We start from the raw sequence: 24,269 nt of genomic DNA on the forward strand, positions 1-24,269 counted from the left end.
CTCTCCCACCCCCGGCTCTCCTTCCCTGGCTCCCTCCCGGCACGTCCCCACCTCCCGGGTAATGGGTTAATGAGCCACCATCTCCCGGGAGTGACGGATTACGCGGCCGCGCCGGCGCTCCCCGGTTCCCAGGGCCCCCCCGCGCCCCCCCGCCTCCTCCCGCTCGCTGGTCGAAATCCCAAATCTTCCTGTAAAAGGAACAGTCTGTGTGAACCGTCTCATGTCCCCCCCCTCCTGCCCACGGCCCCCCTTCCAGCCGCTGCACATTGGCCTCAGCCCCAGTTTAAAGGGACCAGTGACCTCACTGGCAACAGAAAACCGTGGGAAAGAGATGGGACTGATAAAGCCTTGAGTTGTTTCAGGGAAAAATCAACATCCAGCCCCACACGCACACACATGTCTGCCCGGCTCCGCGCGGCGCAGGCACTTTGCAGGCTTATGATTCAGATGGAAACCGGCTCATTCGGAGCGCGGTGCTGTTTGAGGACGCCGCTCAAAGGGCCCTCGGCTGGGATTAATCAGCGGCCACTGCCGAGGGCCGGGCTGGCAGCGGTGGCACCGCGCTCGGGATGGGTCCGGCACCACGCCGCGGTGGTCCGGCCGGGAGCTCGGCCCCTCTACCACGCTCCCACAGCCTCGGAGCCTCCTCAAGTGCCAGCCCACGGCGCTGCCAGGGCAAGGTGTTTGACACCTACCTACCCTGTGAGACAAAGCGGCCAAAAGCCGACTTCAGGCTTTGTAACATTGGGGTGAATCGCTGTTTTCTCGTCTCATTCCACAATGCTGGAAAGTTTAACCCACAGCCCAGCATCGAGTGAGCATCTCCCTTTCCCTGCTCTGGCAGGAAGGAGGCAGGAATCAGGTTTTTTCAGAGCCCTGCGCTGCTAAAATCCCCCAAGGCAGCAAAAACGTGTGCGTGTGGGAGAGAGAGAGAGAAAGAGAGAGAGAGGAGGAGGGAGAGCACAGAAGTGGAGGTTCCCAGTACGAAAATAATGCCTTTTATTTTGAAAAAAATAATCAGCGCTGAGATCTGGCAACACGTGGGTTTCCCAAAGCCCTTCTGCAGAGACCGCGGCGGCGATAACAGCCCCGTCGCCGCTCAGGCCAGCCAAGCCACCCCACCACCCGTCTCCCGTGGCCTCCTGGGGTGCTCCCTATCTCCCTCAGCCATCTCTGCCAGCTCACCCATGCTGCACCCGCCAACCCCGAGGTGTCTGCAATTCCCCAGCACCTCTCCAGCAGCTCCGGAAAAGCCAAATCCTGGCTCCTGCCTGCCCTTCGCCCACGCCTGCCCCAGCCCAGCATATGGAGCAGAGGAAAGCGCGGCCCCCCCCGAGTGGTTTTTGGGACTGAACAGCACCGTCCTCCCCTTCTGAAGTGAAGCAACGGGGACCTGAAGCAGCCGTCCTGTGCTGGAGTGGGAAATGGACGTCTCGGCAGTGTTTGTAAACTGGAAAAGGGAGTAAAACCTTTGCTTCAGCTCACAGCACTTTGTTTCTCTTATTCTGGTGTTTTGTTTTCACTACGAGAAGCGGTCAAGAAGCCGAGCTGTTATTAGCTTACATTTCCAAACGAAAGGTTGCTTTGAACCAGAAGAATTAGAAAAGTGTTATTTTAGCAGTTTTGAGACCCACTCCTCCTCCCTTTCCAAAGTGATTTCAGCTAGAAACACATGCATCTCCAAACCAAACTTCCCATAAACATGTGTTTTTGAGAGATTAATGCTCTTTCCACTGATAAAACCATTTGAATGGGATCCTGAGATTGGTTGTTTCAGGCTCTTGCTCATATCACAGCGAGCCTGAACCAAGCCGAGCCCAGACCTGCCACAGAGGAGCACTTTTCTTGTCCATTAGAAAGGAATTCACTGTCCAGACTCCATCTTTTCTGGGCCTTGTCTAAGCATCATTATCTGGGTTCAATTGAAGTGTAATTGGCAACATGTTTTTCTAGGATTACACTTCATTATGAGCAGAGCGGGGGCCCCAAAACCCACTTCTCCTGTAATCGGATCCGTTCTCCAGCCTGTGCTCCTGGAGACTCGTTTATAATCGACCCCAGAGATCCCAGGGGGGATTGTGAGGGGCATCTGAACCACCCCAGACGGAGCAGAGACGGTGCTGAGACCCCTCACGGGCCGGTTCAGCGGAGATGACAGGGAAGGATTAAACGGGTTTAGCTGCGTGAGGGGAGCTGGATTTCGGTAGTGTCACCCATGTCCCACGGGAGGGAGCAGCCAGACCTCCCCCACAGCGGGCAAGGGGAGATTGGGGTTCAGAAATGGGGGTTCTGCCCCTCCTGGCCTCTCACTGGGTGTCTTTGCAGGCGGTTCCCGTGGTACGGTGACCCCAAGAGCAGAGCCACAAGCAGTGGGTGACCAACCTCTGCCCAGAGCCGATTTGCTCTTCCCTGGAGAGCTCCAGGCTTTGCCACAGCCAAGCCAGGGAATTACCAGAGGAAATCTCTCCCCAAGCCCTGAATTAACAACGCTGGCCCCGTGCTTGGGGCTGTTTCCCCTCTGGGATCACAGCAAGCATTGCTGCAATGCCTGTCCCCATCCCCGGGACCCCTCTGGGACCCTCTGGGACTCAGGAGCTGCTGAGAGCTGTCCCCTGCTCGGGCTGGCTGTGCCTCTCCGTGGTGGGAACTGTTTCCAGAGGATGGGTGTCACGAGGACGGGGCTAAGCCATCCATCACACCCAGCACTAATTGGCTACCCTGCTTCAGAGGCCAAGGAAAAAGCGAGCTGCAAAGATTGATGTTCCTTCCCTGCAGCAGGAAAAACTCTCCGGGCCAGGACTGAGGGTGGATCCCTGCCAGGGACCTGGGATTGCCTAGGTTTGCCTGTGCCAGGCCTGTCCTGGGGATGAAGGGCTCCAGTCTAAGCATCCCTGGAGGGGCGATGATCAGCCCAGCCACCAACCCCCCTCCCACACTGGGACCACGCTGCTCCCTCCCCTCCTGCCTTCCCAGCTCTGGGAAATGTCCCAGGAGAGCGGCCAGCTGTGAAAAGCTGCAGCAGCTGGAATGTGGGAGGGAGGGCAAGGCTTCTGGAAAGCCAGAGGCAGCCGAGGAGCAGGACTTATCTGTTACCTCCCCGTGAACTGACACCTCTGATTTAACCCCGTGCATGCCTGGAATGCCCTGTCCGCACATCTTCAGTCAACATCACCTCCTAACCTCAGGTCCCACCGCCGCCTGCCAGAGCCACAGCTGTAATTCCCAAAGCAGAGGCCTCACAGGGATGCTGGACAGGATTCCTGGCTGCGGACGGGCTGCCTTGCTCTGTGGCTAAGCAGATTCATCACAGGCGGGAGAACCAGGCAGGCCTTTCAGGAGGTGATTTGGGATGAAAGCGTGGAGGGATGAATGCGGTATCACCTCGGTGGTTTGTCAGATCTGGAGCGGGGCCAGGAGAGGATTGTTTGCCGTGGCTCTGCTCCAAGCCAGAGGCACCACAATTGCAAACTCCCCCCCACTTCCCCGGCCCACGCGATCCAGAGCCCGCCCAGCCGACTGCTACGGGCAGTCCAGGGGAGGGAAAAACAACATTTTCCCACAAACCAGTGGCCTCACCCTTCCCCAGGCAGGGACAGGGCAGATCCCAGAGCTGAAATTCGGCGCTGCCCTCACCACCCTGGCAGGGCTGTCTGTGTCCTCACACCTATTGCCCCGCGGCGGGTCGGGGAATGCGGCTCAGCCCTGCAAATCCCGTGGGATGGGGCTCCACGAGGCTGCACCTGCCGAGCTGACGGCTGGGACACCCTGGAGGTGCTGCTGTCCCCCCCTTGAGTCTGTGCCACTCTGTGTCACCAGCTCAGTGCGGCTGGAGGACAGCCAGAGACAGGATCCTCATCCTGCTCTGGAGTCAGCAGATGGTCTAGCATCAGACACCACCAGTGGGTTAGGCCCTTGATATGCCTCAGTTTCCCCACCCATAATGGAGCTGCTGCACTGGGCGCTCGCTTTGCAGAGAAGCCACAACGAATGAGAATTAATATTGCACCAGCCCCGGCGACAGACCGGGTCACTGCTTGTCCAGGAGCCCAAGCCGAGCTCAGGGCTCCCCTGTGGCCACACAGAGAGGAGGGAAGAGTTACTGCCACTGGACACCGGGCTGCTCCTCTCTGGTATTTTGTACCCAGAGAGGGTGATGGGGACAAGGTGAGGGTGATGGGGACAAAGTGAGGGTGATGGGGACAAGGTGAGCTGCGGTGGCACAGGATGGTCCCTGTGACTACTGCGGCCCCGGGTTCCTCGGCTCTGGGATGGGATGAGCCAGCCCTGGAGGTGCCAGCCCCACTTCCATCTCTGGCCGCTGGAAAGACTGGGATGGCCTTAGGGCTGCACCCGTGCTAAGGAACAAGAGGAGCTGGGATGGGAAAACCCGTGGCTGGTGAGGCAAGGTCCTGGCCTTCCCCCGGGGCCAGTCCCCAGGGCTCCGGGGAACACAATGCCTTTGTTTGGGACTTGGCCTGCGCAAGGAGCCCTTCCCTCGCTCAGCCCCAAAACACCAACCCTTCAAAAGGCCTGTCCTCCCCCTCCCCTTCCCCCAGCAATGCTAATGTGCCAGGCCTCTTCTCATGAACCCTGGGAGAGATCGGGCTGGTAGACAGTTTCACCACTTGTTAAATGTGTGTTTAGCGATCCTGTGAGTAGACAAGAACAAATACAAACAAGCCGGGCTGGAGAGCCTCTGCCCCTCCACCCTGCCTGGAACGCACCAGCCCCAAAGCCTTTCTTCTCTAACCACTTCAAACTTTCATTTCTTCTGAAGCCACAACAAGGCACACTTTGTAAAGCAAATGAGTAAACAGCAACTTTCAGCTTAAAAGGAAAACAAGGGGGAGGGACTGTTTTTAATTACTGGATTTTAAAAAGGGCTTTATTCGGTTAATTGCTTTCTGTTGTAAAATGTTCTCCTGCACACAGCCCTGGTTCTAGCTGCGTTGCTGCTGGCCAGATGGCACTGCAGAGGCAATGACAGCATGTGCCTGCGCTGCTTGGGTACACAAGTGCCTTTAACATTCTCAGACAGCACCCCCGAGCCCTCCCAGCCTCATGGAAATGACACGAGGCACCGAGGCTCGCTCAGACGTGGCCGGTGGTTTGGCATGTCCTACCCCCGTCACTTCCAAAGCATCGGCACGCACGGAAAAGCCTCGGCAGCGCTTCACGGCGAGTTCCCAAAAGGGGCTAATTGCTGTTGATGGCCTCGGCTGCAGAGCATCCTCCCCCCCCCGCGATGTTCGTGCGAGGTGCTGAGCTCAGCCCGGTCCCACCCTCTGGATCAGGGCAGGGTGACGGAGCTGCGGGGTCTGGCGTGCGTGGAGGCATGTGGGGCTCTCCGTGTGCTGCAGCGGTGCCAGACGGATTCCAACTGCAGCCCTGATGATCACAACCAGCTTAGGAGACACCCCGAGCCCGTGGAAACGGATTAAAAATGGAGAGCGAAGAGGTGCACGGGAGCATCTTGAGCACGAACGGCACCAGTGAGGGACAGATGGCACAGGGAAGGGGCAGGGAGAGGTGGCAGCGGGAGACTCTTCTCCAGCTGGACCAGTCCCAGGAGGGGAAGAGCGAGGGAAAGAAATGGAGCAGGGAGACCCTGAAGCCCTCACTGCACCCTGGGCGCTGCAGGGGTTTCCACAAGGCCCTGGGTGCCTCAGAGAGGGCTCAAGCAGTGCAGGGGAAGAGGGAGAGAGGTTTGTTCCCAACGTGGAGCTTCGCAGGAGCACACACTCCCTCCTCCCCCGCCGGCCTCCGGGAGGGAGCGCAGGCGTGTGTGGGGAAACAGGGACAAGGAGGCTCCCAGTTAGTAGGGAAGGGATCATCCCCTGGCCCTTCCAGCACGGGCGAGGGGAAGTGCACATCCAGAGGGCTTCCAAAGCCACCAGCCCTCCGCCACAGAGGCCCCAGGGTCAGGGATCACGCAGAGTTCAGGGCAGAGGCGAAGCTGCAGCGCTCGGGCTGGCCCGGGGGAAGCCGCGGTGCTGCCGCTCCCTCTGGCAGTGCGAGCTCCTGACTTTCCCTCCCGGCATGGCCTCTCCCCATTTAGCGTCCACCCCCCACCACCACACGCTGCTGTTTTCCATGCTGGTGCTTCCCACAGAATCATTGAAGTTGGAGAAGACCCTTAAAATCGAGTCTAACCATTAACTCAGCTCTCCACTAAACCATGTCCGAGAGTGCCGCATCCACGCGTTCTGTGAACCCTTCCAGGGATGGTGATTCCACCACTGCCCTGGGCAGCTCGTTCCAATGCCTGACCACCCTTCCAGTGAAGATTTTTATTCCTAATATCCACCCTAAACTTCCCCTGGCACAACTCGGTGCCGTTTCCTCTCACCCTGCGAGCAGAGCCCGACCCCCCCCCCCGGCTGCCCCCTCCTGTCAGGGACTTGTGCAGAGCCACAAGGTCCCCCCTGAGCCTCCTTTGCTCCAGCCTGAGCCCCTTTCCCAGCTCCTCCTCATCCGACTTCTGCTCCACGGAGCTGCTTTGATCAAGCAATCCCCTTTCAAAAAACAAACTCAGTAGAGAGCAGCGGCAGCCAGAGGTTCTCCGGAGCCCGCCGGGCCCGTGGCACCAGGCAGCTTTTCCTGCCTTTCCCTGCGCCCACCGCGGCGGGGGTTCAGCTCCTGCCAGCAGCCGGCAGCTGCTGCTGAATGCTCACTTTCTCTAATTGAATAGCAGGAAGTTAAATCTTGTTCCTTCGCCTTTCAGGCTGTCAGCTGGAACAATCGCCCACCTGTGGCACCACCCCGGGGATATAAATAGGGAACAAAACACAATCGCTGCCGGAGGAATGGCTGGCGTTCCCAGCAGATCTGCCGATACCGAGTGCCACGGTGCGTGCCCGCACACGGGAGAGGTGTCAGTGCCGCGGCCGGGCCCACGGACAGCCCCGGGAACGGCTTCCATGCGCCGGGAATGAACGCTCAGCGCGCAGGATGGGACGCACGGAGCGCATGGCACACGGGGAGGAGCGGGCAGCGCGTGTGCGGAGCTCTGCGGGGACTCGGGTGGCGCATCCCATCCCCAGGTTCCTGCCAGGCGCTCCGCTGGGTGCTCCCATCCTGCGCTGGGATCGTCCTGCAGCTGCCCCGTGCCTCCAGGACAGAGTCCGGCGTGCGCTGGTGGTTCCCTCGCTGCTTTTCCCCCGTTTCTCCGAGCGCTGCCAAAGCGGCTGCGAAGCCAAGAGGGAGCGAGAGCTCCTTCCTGGAGCTGCGCCTCGCTCGCCGCCACCCAAGGCGCTCCCCCGCCACCTCCGGCTCTCGCATCATCAGTTCACAGCCGGGCCCCCGCTCCCGCCGGGATGCTCCCGAGGCCGCGGCCGGCACAGCTGGGCTGGATCTGACAGCTCTGCACAGCTGGAAGGAGCCCAGCTGAGGACAAGGATGGAGGGAGGACCCTCCGGGAGCGGGGAAAGGTGGCTGGGAGGGCAGTGGGAGCCACCAGCGCACTCCCGCACCCGCACAGGCCAACGCTGCTGCCACAAGAGGAAACTATTAATTTGCTGGGAATAAAGTCGGCAGCGAGTCAAAACCCATCCTTCTCCCGATGTGCCAGAGAAGAGGCTCCCAGCCTCCCCTCGCACCCTCCCCGCCGGCAGCCCCGTCGCCTTTGTCGGGAGGGACAGGCCTGGCACACGGGGAGGGAATGGGGACGGGCTGGGCACCGCGTCCCCGTCCCGGGCTGGAACACGGCCGGGATTCACCCAGATGTGGGAGCTCTGCTCTCAGCGTGGGACTTGTGGCACCCCGACCCGGGGGTGCCCCCAGATCCCCGGTACCACGGCGGGGGATGTGTCCCCTTCCCTGACACCCTTTGTCACTCCCTGTGGTGACACTCACAGCACTTCCCTGCTTGTTTTCCCACTGCTGCCACGGCCTCCCTCCAGCTCCCCGAGTGGAGCCGGGGTATTCAGGGCTCGGCAGCCTGAATGAAGCCAGATCCCCGGACACATTCCTGTGGTTGTTGCTTTTTTTTTTTCCCTCCCTTTTTCTCTTTCTTCCCCCCTCCTCTTCTCCCTCGCTTGGCACCAGCTAAAGGATTCAAAAGGAAGCCAGGCTTGGCAGACGCGGGGGGAGGAGGGAGTGGGGAGATGAAAGAAGGCCTCTCTCCAGCTTTCTCTTCCCGTTCCCACACTCAGCCGGTGCGGAGAGCTCCTAATGATTCCCAGCCGCACCTGGAGGAGGCCGCCGAGGAAGCGGGGCCTGTTTGTACAGCCAGCACGACAGGCCCCCATCGCCCCACCCGTGCCATCTGGGGCGGCCCCACAGCCCCCAGCCAGGTCACCCTGGGCGACAAAGCGCCTGAGATGACGCCTAAGGACGCGTGTCCCACACCAGAATTGGCTCTGGGGAAAACCTTCCCACGCCCAGCTCGGTGGGCTTCTAGCAACCCCTTCCCATGGAGGTCAAACCCCGCAGTGGGGTGGGTTGGGGACAGTCTGGGGGCTCAGGTGGCCCCTGGGGCTGTGCTGAGGCAGAGATGCCCGTTCACGCTCCCCAAACACGCACCTGAGGGCAAGGAGCACCGGGTGGCACCGTGGAAGGCGGCGCTGCCACTTCGGGCACGTTGGCCCGTGAAGGACACCAAGGAGAGGGACATGGGCCACCAGGTCATCTCTGGCGGCACCGCACAGCCCTCCGCGCCCTCTCGTGGCACCCGCTCAGCACCACAACTGGCCCGGACCCTGTCCCTGACCCTGTCCCTGTCCCTGTTCCCATCCCACCCCCCTGAGAAATGCTCCCCTGTTCCCTGGGCCGAACGCATCCCCATCAGGACGGCCGTGAATTCCAGCACGGACAACAATGTCCACTCGTGCTCCAATTCCCACCAAAAGTCAGCACAGGCTGGGGAAGCCAAGCTTCCCTCACAGTGCAATCGGAGCAGATTTTCCCTCATTTATTCTCCCTGGCATCAGCAGCTTCTCCAGGCGACCTGTGCCAGAGCCTCACCACCCTCAGAGGGAAGAATTCCTTCCCAATATCCAATCTAAAGCTACCTTTCCTCAGCTTAAACCCATTTCCTCTCATCCTGTCACTCCATGCCCTTGTCCAAAGTCCCCTCTCCAGGTTTCTTGTAGTTCCAGTAGGTCCCAAGCCCCCCTCTCCTCTCCTCTGCTCCCCTCCCAGGGGGGATTATGGCACAGCCCCATCCGTCCCAGCACTGCCAGCAAAGCTTTGAAGCGCAGCCCTGGTAACGGAGCCTCCGCTGCAGGAATGGGGAAACGCCGGGACAGGGAGATCTCCGCCTCCGTCGCTCGCTGGTCTGGGCAGAACGGGGAAAACAAGGCAGCTTTTTGTGAAAGGGCATCTCCAGGCAGGGAGCAGGGTGGGTTTGCCCTGTGGTCCCAAGATCTTTGCCCTTTCGCCTGTTGCTCCAGCCCAGCAGCCAAAGGGTTATTCCCACCGGCGTGGGTGGAAGCTGTTCCCACAGAGCCATCCCACAGCTCCCTTAAGGACCAACACCGAGGGACAGCGACGATTCCCAGTCAGAGCTGGGCAATTCCCAGTTCAGGAGAGGTGGAAGGTGGGTTCATGTACCCCCCTGACTCCTGGCGAGGGGCCAGGCCCTAAACGCGAACCTTCTGGAGCACGTCCCCAGGAGCTGGCCCAGCTCGGAGCTGCCTCTTGGCTTCCTCCGGCAGCCAGCGGGGCCGTGAGCGGCTCCACAGCCGCCCCGTTGAGTCACGGCTTCGTTGGTGGCCTCGGTTGGTGCGGGGTGGCCCTGGGTGCGCTCGGGGGGGACCATTTTAGGCACCGGTGACAGAGGCATCAGCAACCGCGGCTAAAAATAGCGGTGTCGAAGGGACGAGCTGCTTGGGCTGCTCAAATCCTGGCACGGTGCTGATAGCAAGTGCCCTTTGCTTGTTCTCCTGCCGCCAGGTTCCCCTTATCTGTCCTTCCAGCCCCGGGTGTTTCTGTCACCCTGTCACCAGGTCCCCTGCCCTGACATTTTATCCCCCTGGGGTGGCTGCAGATCCCTGCTCGGGGTTGTTGGTGCCTGTTCCGCCCTCCAGGAAGGGTGTAAAACCAAACGTGCTGCAGAGGAGCTCCCAGCTGGGATCCCTGACGGCCAACGCCACAGCACAGACCTGGATTTGTGTGGTCCCCACACACCGGGACCTGCAGGGTTTTCACTGCACTTCGGAGCGCTCCTGGGTTTCTGCTTGCCCTCCCTAAGGAGTTGCAGTCATCCTCTAGACCTGACATTCCTGCTGGATCATTCATCAGTTTTGGATTCACCTTGCTAGGAAGTTCCCAAGGCCAGGTCGGACGGGGCTTGGAGCAACCTGGGATAGTGGCAGGTGTCCCTGCCCGTGGCTGGGGGTGGCACTGGATGAGCTTTAAGGTCCCTTCCAACCCAAACCAGTCTGGGATGTTGTGATTCTGTCACAGTGATGGGGAAACTGAGGCAGGGAGGTGTCACAACTTCCCTGGTGCACATGGAGGACCAGGAGAGCAGAGACCACTTTCTGCCTGCCCTCCCGGCCGTGGTGTCAGGGGTGTCCCCCCCTTGTCAAGACACCCCACAAACTCTCAGGGTTAAATCCTGGATTTATCATGAAAAGCAGCTCCTGCTATTCAGGGCTGTGATTACCTCGGGAACATCTGTGCTGACAATTGCTGAGTGGCAGCACAATTCCCACCAGCTCTGCCTCCGCCTCCTCCTCCTCCACGGGCTTGATTTCAAAGCACGCTCCCTGCAAAGCCCTGCCGTGCCTGATGAAGGGAAAAGCTTGGAAAACAGGCAGCAGGATCAAAACCTCGGGCTTGCAGCAAAGCAGAGCCAGGCATCCCAAATCCACCTGCACAAACCTCTCCCTGACCCTCCCTGATCTCGGTGTCAACCCTCACAATCAAGGGCTTGGGGTTGTCTTTGCAGCTCTTGGCGTTGCCGTGGACATCCCGACCTCCCAGGACTGGCTGGGCCCACCTGGACATTCCCTGGTGCATCACAGGCTGGAATCTGCGCTGGAATTTGATTTTTTAAATTTTTTTTTCCCCTCCAGGCATCTGGTGGAAGGACACGGCAGGACTGGGGATGGGCTGGGGGAAGGCATTCCAGAGAAGCAGGAACGCTCTGCTGAGAGCCATCCACCCCTTAAATGAACACCCATAGCAGGGATGCTGCCCTGGGGCCTACGGACATTCCTTGGCTATATTTGGTGATGGATGGAGAATTTGTTGCTTCCCCTCAGTCCATCTGTTCCCCTCATTGGCAGGGAGGAGCCAGGGCTGCAGTGTCACTGCTCAGATGGAGCCGGTACTTCAGCAGCCATGAATTTCCTCCATCGAGCTTCTGCTGCCTCCCACCTGTTGGCTGGGAGAAGATCAGGATGACAAAAGTCTCCTGCCAAGCTGTATTTTTACCCAGGGCTTCATCACGAGCCCAGGTGCCCACAAAAGCCGCTCACGAAGCAGAGGGAGGCGGTTGTATCACGGCACATCCCACCCCTGGAATCCCACCTCTCCCACAAGTCTCCAGTCCCAAACCAGGTGCTTTAATCACATGTTCAGAATTCCCCTGAACCCCAAAACCCCTTTTTCCCTTCTTGTCACCCCCACCCCATCACCATAAAACCTGGGAGGTCCCAAGCAGGGAGCTCAGACCCTGCAGCAGGGAGCCAAACACTCATTGTGAGAACGGAGGCAGCCGGGCTGGGACCAACACGGTTTATTAGGGAAAAACACCCCGAGGGATTCCACTAACATGGCAAAGAACCACCAGAGGACAACGAAGTGAAACCCACAGCAACAACACACAGCAGGAAAAGTCCAGTTATCAGCCAGGACAGCACGAGAGGCCCGACCCCGCTGGCCCTCCCAGCCCGAGGGGACACAAGGGAAGTACCCGAGTCCTTGTCTTCCAGTTGTAGTGATGGAGGAGGAAAAAAAAACCCTAACAAAACAGAGGAAGCCACGTGTAGAAAAGCAAAAGGGGCAGCCACGATGGGAATGGAAAATCCTCCCTGCTTGGGAAGGATTCGGGGAGGTCTGGCTCACCTGGGGCCCATTTCCCAGGCCCCACATCTCCCAGGGAGCCCCTAAGCTGCCCTGGCAGCAGGAGGAGCCGAAGCAGGGTCACCAAACCCCCGCCCCCAGCTTGCATCCAGCTCCCTGTGCACCTCAGGGCCTGGAGAGGCAGCAGGAATCTGCTAAAATCTGCCCCAAAACCAGAAGCCAGCGCTTCCCCGGAGCTAACAGCATTCCCAGGCAGGGCACGCACCTCCCGCTGCCAGCCCAGCCCTGCCAACACCAGCGTTACCTCTGGATCGTCCCACGGGCACATCCCCGTGTGCCCGACCCCCCTGGCACCCTGCCCCGTTCCCGAGGGCTGCCTGACGATCCCATTCCTCCTGCAACATCCTCTCCCCTGTACAAGCTGGGCTTGGCTGGGCTTCCGCGATCTTCAGGAAACACCTTGGAAATGTTTACTGGGAGGCCAGGCTGTGCTCCCCCTCCCAGCTGCCAGAAAGGTCTCCAAGGACCAGTTCAGATCCCAAAATCTTGGGTTCACGTTAAACAAGACGACACCTTTCTACAAACCTGAATGCTGGCGGGTGCGGTACTCGGAAACTCATTTCTCCCAAGATTTTTTGGTTTGGATTGTAGACCTTCCTCCGAGAGGTGTTTGTCGCCCAGATGTGACAGTTAAGTCTGTCAAAAGAATTTTTTGGGGGGGGGAAGAAGTGCAATTTGCTTTTCACTGCTAGAGCAGGATTTAGTGCAATGAGAAAAGTCTCCTGAGCCACTGAAGGCATCACCAGCTCGGTTATTTCTGTATTCCTCAAACAGGTGATGACTCCAGCTCCAGCCTCACTGTTTGAGCTGAGACTTCCCTGGAAAGAGCCAGACACTCAACTTGGAAAATTGCAGCCCGTGGAGTTCGCAGAAAACTGTCTGATAATATTGAGCATCCTTCCTGCTCAGCCGTGGGGTGTCGTGCAAAAAGAAAAATGGAGGAAAAAAAAGAACCCACAAGGAAGAAATAATCTTTACATTTTCCTCCCAAGCGTCTCCTTTGGGACAGGGCTTTGAGCAGAAATGTCAGCGTGATTTTCACACCGTTTTCTCTCCAATTGATTTCCCATCCTGTTTTTTAATCAGAGATTTGGTTCTCTCACAGCATCGTTAACAGAGGTGTCTATTTTAGGAAGCACCAGCGGTTTTAAGAAGCTGAGGAGAAAAAGATTATCAACTCATATGGGCTCAGCCTAGAAAGGGAGAAAAAAAATCCTTTAATTGAAATCCCCAGGCTGAAGTTCTCTGCAGATTTACCTAAATGGACTTCAAATGATGTCCCTAATATATCAGGGCCTGCTTTCAACTTAATTCAAGCCCTGGCCGTGTGTCTGCAGCCCTTGGACAAGCTGGGCTTTGGATGCCTTGCTGAGATCATTAGTTTTAAGTGCTAAATCATGCAAGAGTGAAACCCAAATATAAAAACCTGGGCCAACAATACACCAGCCCAAAGCTCCAAGCAGGAAACAGAATTTTTTTTGTTTTGTTTTGTTTTGCTTGTTTTTTTTCAAATATGTCAAAGTATTTGTTTGTATTTTTCCAAATTTAAGCTGGCAAAATCTTGGCGAAAGTTCGGACACTGAGTATTCTCTCGTTGGGGAGCAGCAGCTGGGGCTGTGAAGGAACAATATCACAGTTTAATTTTAGTTAAAAGAGACAAAATTTTGTTTCAAAGCTGCTCGGAAGGTTTTTGGGCGCTCCCAACTTTCCAATTCAACAGTTCAGCCTAAACATTTGCTTGGGAAGCCAGAACGCTTTGGGATTCACGTGGGGTTTTAAATAAATAGGTTAAACCCACCCGGCACAAAGATCCCACACAGGGCAGACCCATCCTCGAGGGATTTCGCCTGAAGCGAGCGCGGAGCGCGTGGACGAGCTGGGAAAACGTCTCCTGGCACAGAGGAGCCTCCAGCCCCACGAGGAACAGCGACAACGCCGCAAGACCCCGACGAACAGAGGCATTAAGGAAGCTTTTCCTCCTCTCTCCCTGCCCGACTGGGGGCTGAACTCCCGTTCCCAGCACCGACGCTCCCTGCCCTGCGTGCCACGGCCCACGGGGGGTGGGGGTGATGTCCATGCCGGGGGCTGTGGGGACCACCCAGCCCCACTATTTGCTGTTGGGGGTCTGCTGCTTCTCCTGCGCCGGCCGCTTGTGCTTCTGGGCCACGCCGTAGGGGACGTGGGCGGCCACGGTGCCCATCTCCTGGGCTCCCTCCACGTGGAACATCTGGTCGTCGAAGAAGATGTGGGGCCGGATCTTCCTCAGCAGCGGCCCCTTGGGAGCCCCGGCCAGGAACAGAGCCTCGTCCGTCTCCAGGCCCCAGCTGCGCAGAGTCTTTAGGGCCCGGGCCCCCGAGCTGGCCGCGCTCCGCGCCGTCACCAGGTACGTGCGGATGGGACACTCCAGCCGCAGCCCCTTGGAGTAGAACTTCTTCTGCAGCTTCCCCAGCGCCTCCAGGAAGCCCTTCAGGGGGCCCTGTTGGAGCAAGGAGATGCCCCCGTGCCATCCTTCCAATCCCAGACATGCTGGATAATCCCTTCACCCTGTGAGCCCCCCAAAAATGACCCCACAGCCACCCCCGGGCCAGCAGCTGCTGCCCTACCCCACCTCGCACCCCGCTCTGGCTTGATCCCAGAGTTGGGAGCGTCCCCACGAGGGCTGCCTCTGTCCCAGAGCCTTTCCCTGCCCTCAGCCCAGCTCTACCTGTGCCAGGGGCTTGTTCTCATGAGCCTTTTCGTGCTCGAAGAACATGTCCAGGCCGTGAGCCTTCACGATCTGCTCCGACTCATCCGAGAAGAGCACGGCGTCCCCGTCGAAGGCCACCCGCAGCTGCTTCTCCGACACCTCCAGGTCCCTGCTGGGGCTGAAGATGGTGGCTGCAGCGATCCCTGAGGATGAGGCAAGAGGTGGCAGTTATCCAAGGATCCATCCCCGTGGCTCGGCCGCTGAGGAGCAGAGCAAAACACGCCGGGCTGGAAGCAAAACGCCGCGAGGAAACACGCCCGGGAGCACCTGCGGCTCGGCCCCGAGACCTCCCACCGCAAAAACAAAGCCCCAGATGACAAATCACCCTTTGCATACAGGAATTAAGGAGGAAAACCACCGCCTTTGCCTCGGGAGAGCTGTGGAGCTGCAGGAAAGGCTCATTTCTATGGAAACTGGAGGCTCTTTGGAGCATCAGAGATGCGGGGCAAGGCAAACCCTAAGTGCACGTGGGCTTAGGGACACGGATATTGCAGATATCCTTCCTGGGATCAACCCCCTGAGGGCTCCAGGCTCCCCCCGCTGCCCCCCGCCACGAGCTGGACCCCAGACTCACCCTCTTCAATGGCCCCACTCACTTTCTCGGCGTCGGAGGAGAGGTAGAGGTTGGTGTGATAGGCCTTGAGGTAACAGATGGGGCTGTTCCCTCCCGTCATGCAGAACCTCTCGATGAACAGATCTGAGGGCAAGAGGCACCGCAGGGTGAGCCTGGCTGCCCCCCAAACCCAGCCTTGCTGCTGGAAGGAGCGGGGTTAATTTTGGTCAGCAGCCAGAGCCCCTTCCCACCAGCCAGCCCCCAGAAAATCCAGGAGAAGCGGGAAAAAGGGGAGAAAACGTTTCCTTTTCTCGGTGCCAAGCAGTGACACCACCCAAAAGCCACCAAGGACAGCTTTGTCCCCATCTTACCGTAGTGGTTGATGCTGTTGATCAAGCGAACCCCGACCTGGGCGTGGTTGTTGGTCATGAGGACGATGTCGAAGAGCTCCTCGCTGTCGGGGTAGAGCTCACGGAGCTGAGCGTTCACCGCTTCCAGCGCCTGCAGCACCCCAGGGACAGCGGGGTGGGTGTCAGCCAGCCCCCTCCCAGGTGTGGCCCTGACCCATCCGACCCAGAACACTTCTGCTCACCAAAACCCCGACCCCAGCTACGCCCCGAGCCAAGCTGATACCAGCTGGGAAAAAACAGATTCATTTTTGGGGGGGAAAAACCCACCTAGCTACTCTTCTGTTTTCAAACACGAAAGGTTTTGAGTAATTAAATGAGGATAAATCAACTCCAAGTTGCAGGTTAAGTGTTTTTCAAGCAATCAGAAACAAGTCTCACCCCACAGAGCTGATTAATTTATTCATTGGGAATGGGTTCCAGCACCCAAAACTGCACGAACTGCAGCAGGAGTGAGAAAATATTTTTCAAGTTCAAAATGCCTCATTTCAACACGTCAGAATTAGAAATCGGCCGACTCGGGAGCAAGGCTAAACTCAGCCAATTTACAAGAATAAATAAATTGTAATAATAATCATAATTAAAAAAAAAAAAAAAGACAATTCCCTAAAGGGAAACTTTAAATGCGATCCAAGGAGATGATTTGTTCAATTCTTGGGCTCAAGATGGAAAATCCAGCCCTGGAAGCAGCACATCACTTGCTGGGAGGTTTTTTTTGCCCTCGGTTTGCTCCGTGGCTCCATCCCTCCTGCTCGTGTCCACCCTGTCCCCACACGAACTCTGTCCTCTCCCCAAAGTTTTTGGGGACCACAGCGCTGTGGCTGCTCACCTTGACAAAGGGGAAGGCAGCCCCGGGCAGGAAGGGCTCGTTCTCGTGGTCCAGCTGATATTTCACGTAGGCCTCCACCCCTTGCTCCGTGTAGATCTTCTGCTCCTCCTCCATGCGGAACAGAGCCCGCGAGGACACGGCGATGGTGATGGCATTCTCGGGCTTTGGCTGTGGGCAGAGAGGGGAAATCAGAGAGGCAGCCCCTGCTCCCAGCCCAGGGTGGCACCAGCTCACTCCCAGCGTGAAAGGCCACGGGGTGGGTGACACCTCTGAAGTGATCTGGAGAGCAACAGAGCAGCTGCACCCCCGTCCTTCAACAGATGAAGCCCTGATGCTCCATCCCCACACATTTGGGACACCTCAGATCCCATTCCCAAGCCCTCCCGCTGCAAACAGGTTCCCAGAACCCAGGCAGACCCTGCTGGAGCCCACGAAGAAGGGATTTGTGTGGCTTTTCCCACCCCCCAGCCAGGAAAAAGCCGCGCTCTGCGGCTGAGCCAGATCCGCATCCCGTGATGCCGTCCAGATGTGACAAACAGCCCGTGCCAGCTCAGCTCCTCTGAACGCTCCATACAGTTATCGTGGGTGGAAACATGACAAACAGGTGGTGCAAGCAATGATTTATGAGTCATTGTTATTCACGTTCGAGGGCTCGATCCAAAATCCAAATCCAAAACCTCCTCCAGCTGAAGGCGCCTCCAGAGGGACCTGGCAGGGACAGAGGGGACGGCGGGAAAGTCAAGCTCATCTTGACCCCCACTCGTCCTCCATCTCCCCTTGGAGGGCAGGGAGGGTGTTAATCCCCGTCCCTCACTCACAAGCACAAAAATAACTTAATTACTGATGGCCAGTGAGGAATCCTGGCTGCCAGGACAGCAAATCCTACGGAGGGACACTGGCACAGGGAGCCCTGTCCCCTACAGAGGAGTCCAGGGAGCAGGACGGGGCTCAGGGGCTCCCTGGGAGCTCAGGGATGTGTTCCTGCGAAATCCAGGCTGGCAGCGCTGCAGGAGCACCTCGCCCCTGCTCCCCTGTGATTTCCAGGATCCTCTGTGATTTCCAGGATCCTCTGTGCCGGGTTATCCGTGAATAATCCTCCAGCAATGCCACTTGCCCAGGGTGGAGGGTGCCTCCTCCAGCTGCTCCGCACACCCAGCTGCTCCAAAGTCCAAGCTCCCACCCTGCCTAGGGCTGAGCTTTACGGGGAGCAGCAGCCTGGCAAGGCCGAGCTGCCCCGTCCGCACCTCACCGGGGATTCGCTCCCCGCAGGGCTGGGCTCGCCCTGGGGCTCGCTCTGCCCCCAGCCCCACCCCGGGATGAGTCAGTGGGAGCCTCCACGCCATGCCCAGCGCCAGGTCCATCCCAGGCACTTCTCCAAAGGCTGCATCCTTCCCCAAAATCCCCCAAATCCCCAGCAAAGCGATTAAACAGCGGGCGATTAGGACGAGACACAGATTAGCTGGGGCTGAGAACATCACTGCTGCCACAGGGACCCCTTTCCCGCTGCGTTTGCAGGGAAACCGGATCTCGTTGGGAAGTGGCTCTCTTAGGAAAGCAAGGGAACAACCCCCAGCACAGGCAGGACCCGACCCACGACACCAGCACCGCTCCAAGTGAGCCACAGCCAGGTCCCCGAGGAGCATCGGCTTTTAACTGGTCACGGGCCAAGCCTTGGCACCTCAGCTCATTAATTAATAACCCTGGTGTCATGGGCCATTTATTAGCTGAAACTATTAATAACTATGAAAGGTCTTGGGACATCCGGTCATTAGCTGGAGTCCTGCTGCTCCATCCTGCTCCCAGATCCCTGTGGTGCCGGGTACACAGGAAAGCTCCCAGGTGTTTGCTCCCTGGTCCTGGAGCAGGGTCAGCCCTGGAGGGAGATTCCCAGCAGAGAAAACAGGTCAGCAGCCCAAATGTAACAGCACTGAGGCGTGTTCAAGGGGCTGAGAAGGATGTTTGGGGCCACAAGCCAAGCCGGGTGCCCAGAGGGAATTTCCCTCTCCCTCTCCCCCCCACCGGCGCACACCTTCGGCACCTTGCGCAACAGCGCCGGCTGCTCAAGGTCCCTTCCCCGCCTCCGAAAGGCTCCAGCCCTCCGGGAGGTTCATTTAAGAGGCAATAAACACAGCAATAAAAATAACCCTCAGCTCGGGGCCTGACTCTGCCCCAGCGTGGGCTGCTGGAGCCCCGGGTGCCTGCGGGCAGGGAGCTTCTGGGAATGGGACCTGATGGATCCTGCCAAGGAAGATTTGCACCTTTTGGAGCACTCGGGGCAGGAAAGTCTCACGCGGGTGCTAACGCGGCTCCCAGCTCCGGCTGGGCTGGAACGGCCCCGCTGTTCTCTGGGAAATGCTGACATTTGAAAAATGAGGCGATTTCTGCGCTGCGAGGAGGGATCTGCATTTTGACATTTCTTTGAAGTGGAGGTTTCATTTGGAAGCGTTCCCTCCCCGAGGTGGTTTGGATGCCTCTCTGTCCCCATTAGTGCTGCAGATGGTCATTACGACGCCCAAAAATGAGCTTTAAAAAGCCTCAGGAACCGCGGCACCTCAAACCCTCCGTCTGAGTGCTGCAAACAACCCACCCAACCCCACTTCTCCCCAGAAATTGGGATGTTTCAAGGCAAACACCCTTCCTCTCTAACAGGAAATGCGTGCATGGGAGGGGTCCCACTCCCAGTCCTGGCTGGGATGGATTTGATCCCACAGCCTCCATCCCACCACAGCCTCCTGCTCCGGCTGCCCCAGCCCCAGAGGGCTCGGGCTGAATCACAAACTCTGTTTTCCCCTCAGAGCAGCATCCAAGGTCAGCCAAGGTCAGTGAAAGCTCATCCAGCACAAGTCCAGGCTCCTCTCAGCTGAATCCAACTGAATTTGCTGCCTGGGGATTCATGGTGAGCTCCTCTCCCTTCCCGCAGGAAGGTCAGATCCAGCCCTGTCCTGAACCTTGAGCAAGAAGTTGATGATGGGTTTAAGAGGAGTGTGAGCAGGGCAGGGTGGGGAAAGGTCCCATCCCAATCCTGGGTCTATCCCTAGGGTCAGCAAGACAGGAGGGACAACCAGGGACATGTCCCACCAGCCCAGCCCTCCGAAGAGGAACATCAGCCCTTGGCACAGCTCCAGGTGGTCCACAAGGTCCAAACCCCATCTCAGAAGTGTAAAAGACCTCTCCATCAGGCTCCAGCTCCATCGAGTGCAAACCCCATCCCAGACCCCAAACCCCCCAGTTTTGGGGGAAAGGTGTATTTCAGGAGTGACTGCAAACAGCCCAATTTTCCCCTTGCGGACCCAGCAGCTGGCAGCCTTTAAATCGCTGCTCTAATCAGATGTAAATCCCCAGCAGCCCCCCAAGGATTAGAGGCAGACATTTGGAAATCCCACAGGCTGCCAGGATGCGCGGCAGGACCGTGTCCTCGCACCCACGAGAGCCACAGGTGCCCAAAGTGCCACCCAAGCCCAGCAGCTTCACTGCCACCACCAGCAGGAGCCACAGTGGGGACCCCATTCTGCACCCCTCGATCCTTTCACACTGCCTGGAGCTGGACCCAACCCCGTCCCAAAACCCTGCAGGAATTCTGGCAGCTCTGGGCACTTCCCTGGATGCTGCAGAAGACCAGATTCTTGTGATTAATTCAATATTCAGAGGTGGATTTTGGTCACGGAAAGGGAAGAGGAAGGGTTTGCTCCAGGGTCAAGCGCTGTCCTCACTCCAGCTACAACATCCCAAAAATCAGGCACATGGGAGAGACCGATGGGTCCCGAATGGGTGCCCAGAGGAAGGGAACCAGAAGAAAACCAGCTCCCCCTGGCCCCCCTCGGCGTCACCGGAGAGGCTGGGGGACATTTCCAGCATTGCTGAAGGGTGACAGGTCTCATCGCTGACCTCCCTGGCAGGAGCGGCACCGGAGCTGCCATGGGAAGAGCTGGGACCACTGCAAAGCAGGAATGCCCCAATAACCCGTTCCCAAAATCACCTTTTCTCCTGCCACCTCGCAGCTCCCACAGCTCCCTCCTGCTCCCTTTGGCCAAGAGGATGGACAGACCCAGCACTCCCAAGGGTGCAGACGGACGACGCCAAACCCCATTTCCCAAAGGAAATCCTTCAGGACCCATCAGTCTCACCCATGTGCCCGATTTTTGGGATGTTGTAGCTGGAGTGAGGACAGTGCTTGACCCTGGAGCAAACCTTTCCTCTTCCTTTTCCATGACCAAAATCCACCTCTGGACACTGGATTAATCACGAGAATTTGGTCTTCTGCAGCATCCAGGGAAGTGCCCAGAGCTGCCAGAATTCCTCCCGAGCCCCCTGCTCGGGATCAGATTAAAGTTCAGGGCGACGGCCGGGGTGGTTTTGAGTTTTCTGAGAACATTATTTATACTGCGGAAAAGCGCCCTGCAGCCATCCGTCACCCCGGGGCTGACAGCTGCCTGGCGCTCCGAGGGCAGCTGAGCCGGCTGCCCGCCGGGCACGGAGCCCCCAGCCTGCCCCAGCAGAGGGGCACAGGGCCTGGCATCACCCCCAGCCTCACAGAGAGGGATGGCACAGCCCAGCTGCAGGATCTGAGCGCCCCCGTGCCTCAGTTTCCCCCGCTGGACAGCAGGGATGGGTTACTGGCCACAGAACTGCGAGGAGAGGAAGAGGAGAAGCCTGGGCTGGCATCCATGGGCAGAGCATGGCATGAAAGACAAGTAGCTGCATCCTGCCACCGAGCCGGGCTGTCCCTCTCCTCTGGGAAGGGCACGGGCAGCAGCGACGGGAGCTGGCAGCGGCTCCAGGACCGGGGGTGGCACTCGGGTCCCCAGCAGGGAACTGCCCCAAGCGAGGGCTTGGACACGTCCCCTCGTGGAGAGCTCACACGCAGAGCTTTGCCACGGAAGGTGCCACCAAGGCGCCCACCTCGCCCCCTACCAGAGCCCCACGTTTCGGGGCTCCCACAGCCCTGAGGGTGGCTGGGGCGGCTCACAGGCTGCAGGGGCAGGGCCAGCTCGCCCCGGGCACAGCCCCAGCCCCGCCGGGCTGCCAGCCCCGCTCTCCCGCAGCTATTCCAGGGCACGGCCGCACTTCCAGGCGCTCCCGTGTTCAAACCCGGCAGGCTCAGCCCTCGTTAGATAACACAGGCTGTCCCTGTAATCTCCCGGAAAAGGCGAGCCTGGCAGGGGAAGCGACACTCTTGTGACAGCCCGGGCAGGGATTCGGCTCCTGGGCTGTCCCCCGGCTCTGTCAGTGCCACCCCTCCTGTCCCTGGCAGGGCCTCCTCCCTCCTTGGCGCAGGGGACAGGCAGCTCATGGCGCACCGGGCCACTCTGCAAGGGCACCTCAGCCCAGGAGGGACCCAGGAGCGCCACAGGGATCTGCAGGAACCCACAGAGACCGGGGGCATCCGGAGAGACCCCAGGCAACCAGGGGTAACCCAGGGATGCCATGAAGGAGCGCCTGGAGAGAGCCAGGGCATCCCCAAGGACCTGGATGGAGGCAGGGGATCAAAGAAACACCAGAGACACCATGGGGGACCCCACAGAGCCTGGGGGAGATGGGGAACATGGAGACACTCCGGGGGACCCCAAAGTACGTGGAGGAAAGGGGGGCACCGGGAGGGACTCCAGAGAGCCTGGAGGAGATGGGGGACCCACAGACATCTGGGGGGTTCCACGGGGCAATCCAGAGAAGATGAGGCACCCAGGAGGACCCCGGAGAGCCTGCAGGAGATGGGATACCTGGAGAGCCCCGGGGGCACCGGCGGGAGATGGGGCTGGCGGGGCGGGGGCTGCGCCGGGAGGAGCGAATCCCCCCGGGGCAGGGAGCGCTGCGCGGCGCCTCGGGGGCTCTCACCGATTTGGGCTTCTTCTTGGGGGCGAGGTTGTCGTAGAAAGCCTTGGCTTCATCCCAGGGCCGGCCCGGAGCCCCGGCGGGGCCCGGCGGCTCCATAGCGCGGCGGCTCCGGGGCACCGGCAGCTCCGGGGCACCGGCGGCTCCGGTCCGTGCGCGGCGGCGGCTCCGCGCGTCCCGGGAGCTCCCGGAGCCGGGGCCGGCCCGGCGGAACGCGCTTTATAAGGCATCCCATGAAGCTCCGGGGTTTCAGTCCACCGGGACACGGATTAACCTCTTCGGGACCGAGCGCTCCTCGCCGCCGCCGCGCTCCCCCCGGCGATACCGGGGAGCTGCGGGGAACCGAGGAGGGAACCCCCGCTCCAGGGCAGAGCCAGCGCCGGGGGCAGCGAAGCCCCGGGAGTGAGGGGAAGGGGCTGGGGACAAAGGTGGCATCAGCAGAGCCCCGGGAGGACACGGAGCAGGAGGTGATGGGGCAGCCCTGGGGACACCAGCTCCTGCTCGTCCCACGCCGCGGCTCTCTGGGGTTTGGCCATCCTTGGGGAGCACAGGGAACAGCCCGAGGGCGGTCCGTGCTGGGAGCTGGAGAGGATGGAGCAGCCAGGGTGGTGGTAGCAGGGGAGGACAGAGGCGTGGTGGGACCCTGCTCCGTGGCAGGGTGACCTGTGCCGTTCACTGGTTAATGGAATTAGTGCGGGTGTTAATTAAGGCTCTCCAGCCCCACCAGTGCTGGTCGGAGCAGCCACAGAGCTGCACATTCAACTCAGGATAAAAACTCCACCGCGACCAGCAGACCCCCAGAAGCCCTTGGGGAGCAGGGAGTGCATCCCAGAGACCAAAACCCATCAGCCAGGAAGGGGCAAGGGATGGAGGATCTCACCTGGAACAGGGCAGCTCCCGGGGGAGGTCACAGAACAGGGTTTTACCCAAAGCCCTGTGGTTTCACCCAAATCTCCGTGTTTCAGCTAAAGAACAACCCTCCCTACAGATGACAGCCTTGGGGACCCCCCGTGTCCCTGTCCACGGGACTGATCCAACCCCACCCCGCTCACACCGAGCTCCAAGCAGGAGAGCAGAGCCAAGGGAAGCTGTGTGCTGGTGAGCAGGGCTGGCTCCAGGAATCCCAAACCTTTTGGGAATTCGACATCATTTCAGCCTCACAGAGTTCCTCTCCCCAGGGCCTTTGCAGCTCCCTGCTGGGAAACACCTGAGCCACCTTCGGGGTGGCCCCAGGGAAGCGGGAGCTCGGAGAGCTCCAGAATCACCACCGAGGCTATTCCTGGAGTTCTCTCTAGAGATTTTGAGTTGCTGCCCTTTCAGGCAGCATCCCTGGCACGTCCCCAGCTCCCACAGGGTGGGGACAACCTGCCCCGTTCCTTCTTTGCCGGGCACTGCTGAGCTGCAAACTCACACGTGCGCTCCTGGAAAGCACAGCAGCCGAGCCCGAGGTGCAGAGCTCTCCCCTCAGCAGCACTCCTAAAAATACACTCCCTGCCAGCGTTTTGGCACCCTCCCATCCCCGTGCTCAGGTGCTGGCTGCTGCAGGACACACCAGGGCTGGGGAATTGCAGGATCCAGGTGGGATGGGGTGAGCTGAGAGCCAGCCCTGCTGCCCAGGAGCCAGCCCGGTTGCCCAGGATTGATTACAGAGAAGGATTAAAATTTGGTGAGAGCTCCTTAGCAACAGTCACCGTCTGTGCAGGGTGCTAAGGGAGAAGAACGGCCAGAGGAAAATCTGTGCGGGGAAGATGGGGGTGGAGAAAAGAGGGACAAAGATGCAGTAGGAGCAGGTCCCCAGTGGAGCCCAGGACAGAGCCACCAGCCCTGAGGGAAGAGCACAGCCAGGGCCCAGCTCCTGGATGACACATGAAG

General features: G+C 59.3%; 1 protein-coding gene across 1 annotated transcript; it reads right to left on the bottom strand.

The window, feature by feature from the left end:
* Nucleotides 1-11,668: 11,668 nt before the first annotated feature.
* On the bottom strand, nt 11,669-22,540 carry NT5C1A (5'-nucleotidase, cytosolic IA). Its single transcript, XM_032132460.1, has 6 exons — nt 22,401-22,540; nt 16,569-16,736; nt 15,704-15,833; nt 15,354-15,476; nt 14,738-14,922; nt 11,669-14,509 (listed from the first exon to the last, which is right to left on the bottom strand). Exons 1-6 carry the CDS (start codon nt 22,494-22,496, stop codon nt 14,141-14,143), a joined length of 1,071 nt encoding a protein of 356 aa, XP_031988351.1. The 5' UTR covers nt 22,497-22,540; the 3' UTR covers nt 11,669-14,140.
* Between the last annotated feature and the right edge of the window lie 1,729 nt (nt 22,541-24,269).

The sequence above is a fragment of the Corvus moneduloides genome, chromosome 23, assembly GCF_009650955.1.
Source record: "Corvus moneduloides isolate bCorMon1 chromosome 23, bCorMon1.pri, whole genome shotgun sequence".
NCBI classification, from domain to species: Eukaryota; Metazoa; Chordata; class Aves; order Passeriformes; family Corvidae; genus Corvus; species Corvus moneduloides.

What these genes read in the sequence shown, in the direction of transcription:
- NT5C1A (XM_032132460.1), bottom strand. Translation starts at nt 22,496, where the DNA reads ATGGAGCCGCCGGGCCCCGCCGGGGCTCCGGGCCGGCCCTGGGATGAA. An exon ending in CTGCCTTCCCCTTTGTCAAG is followed by an intron (nt 15,834 to 16,568) that starts GTGAGCAGCCAC and finishes GGGGTGCTGCAG; the next exon opens with GCGCTGGAAGCGGTGAACGC. An exon ending in CAACAGCATCAACCACTACG is followed by an intron (nt 15,477 to 15,703) that starts GTAAGATGGGGA and finishes TCTTGCCCTCAG; the next exon opens with ATCTGTTCATCGAGAGGTTC.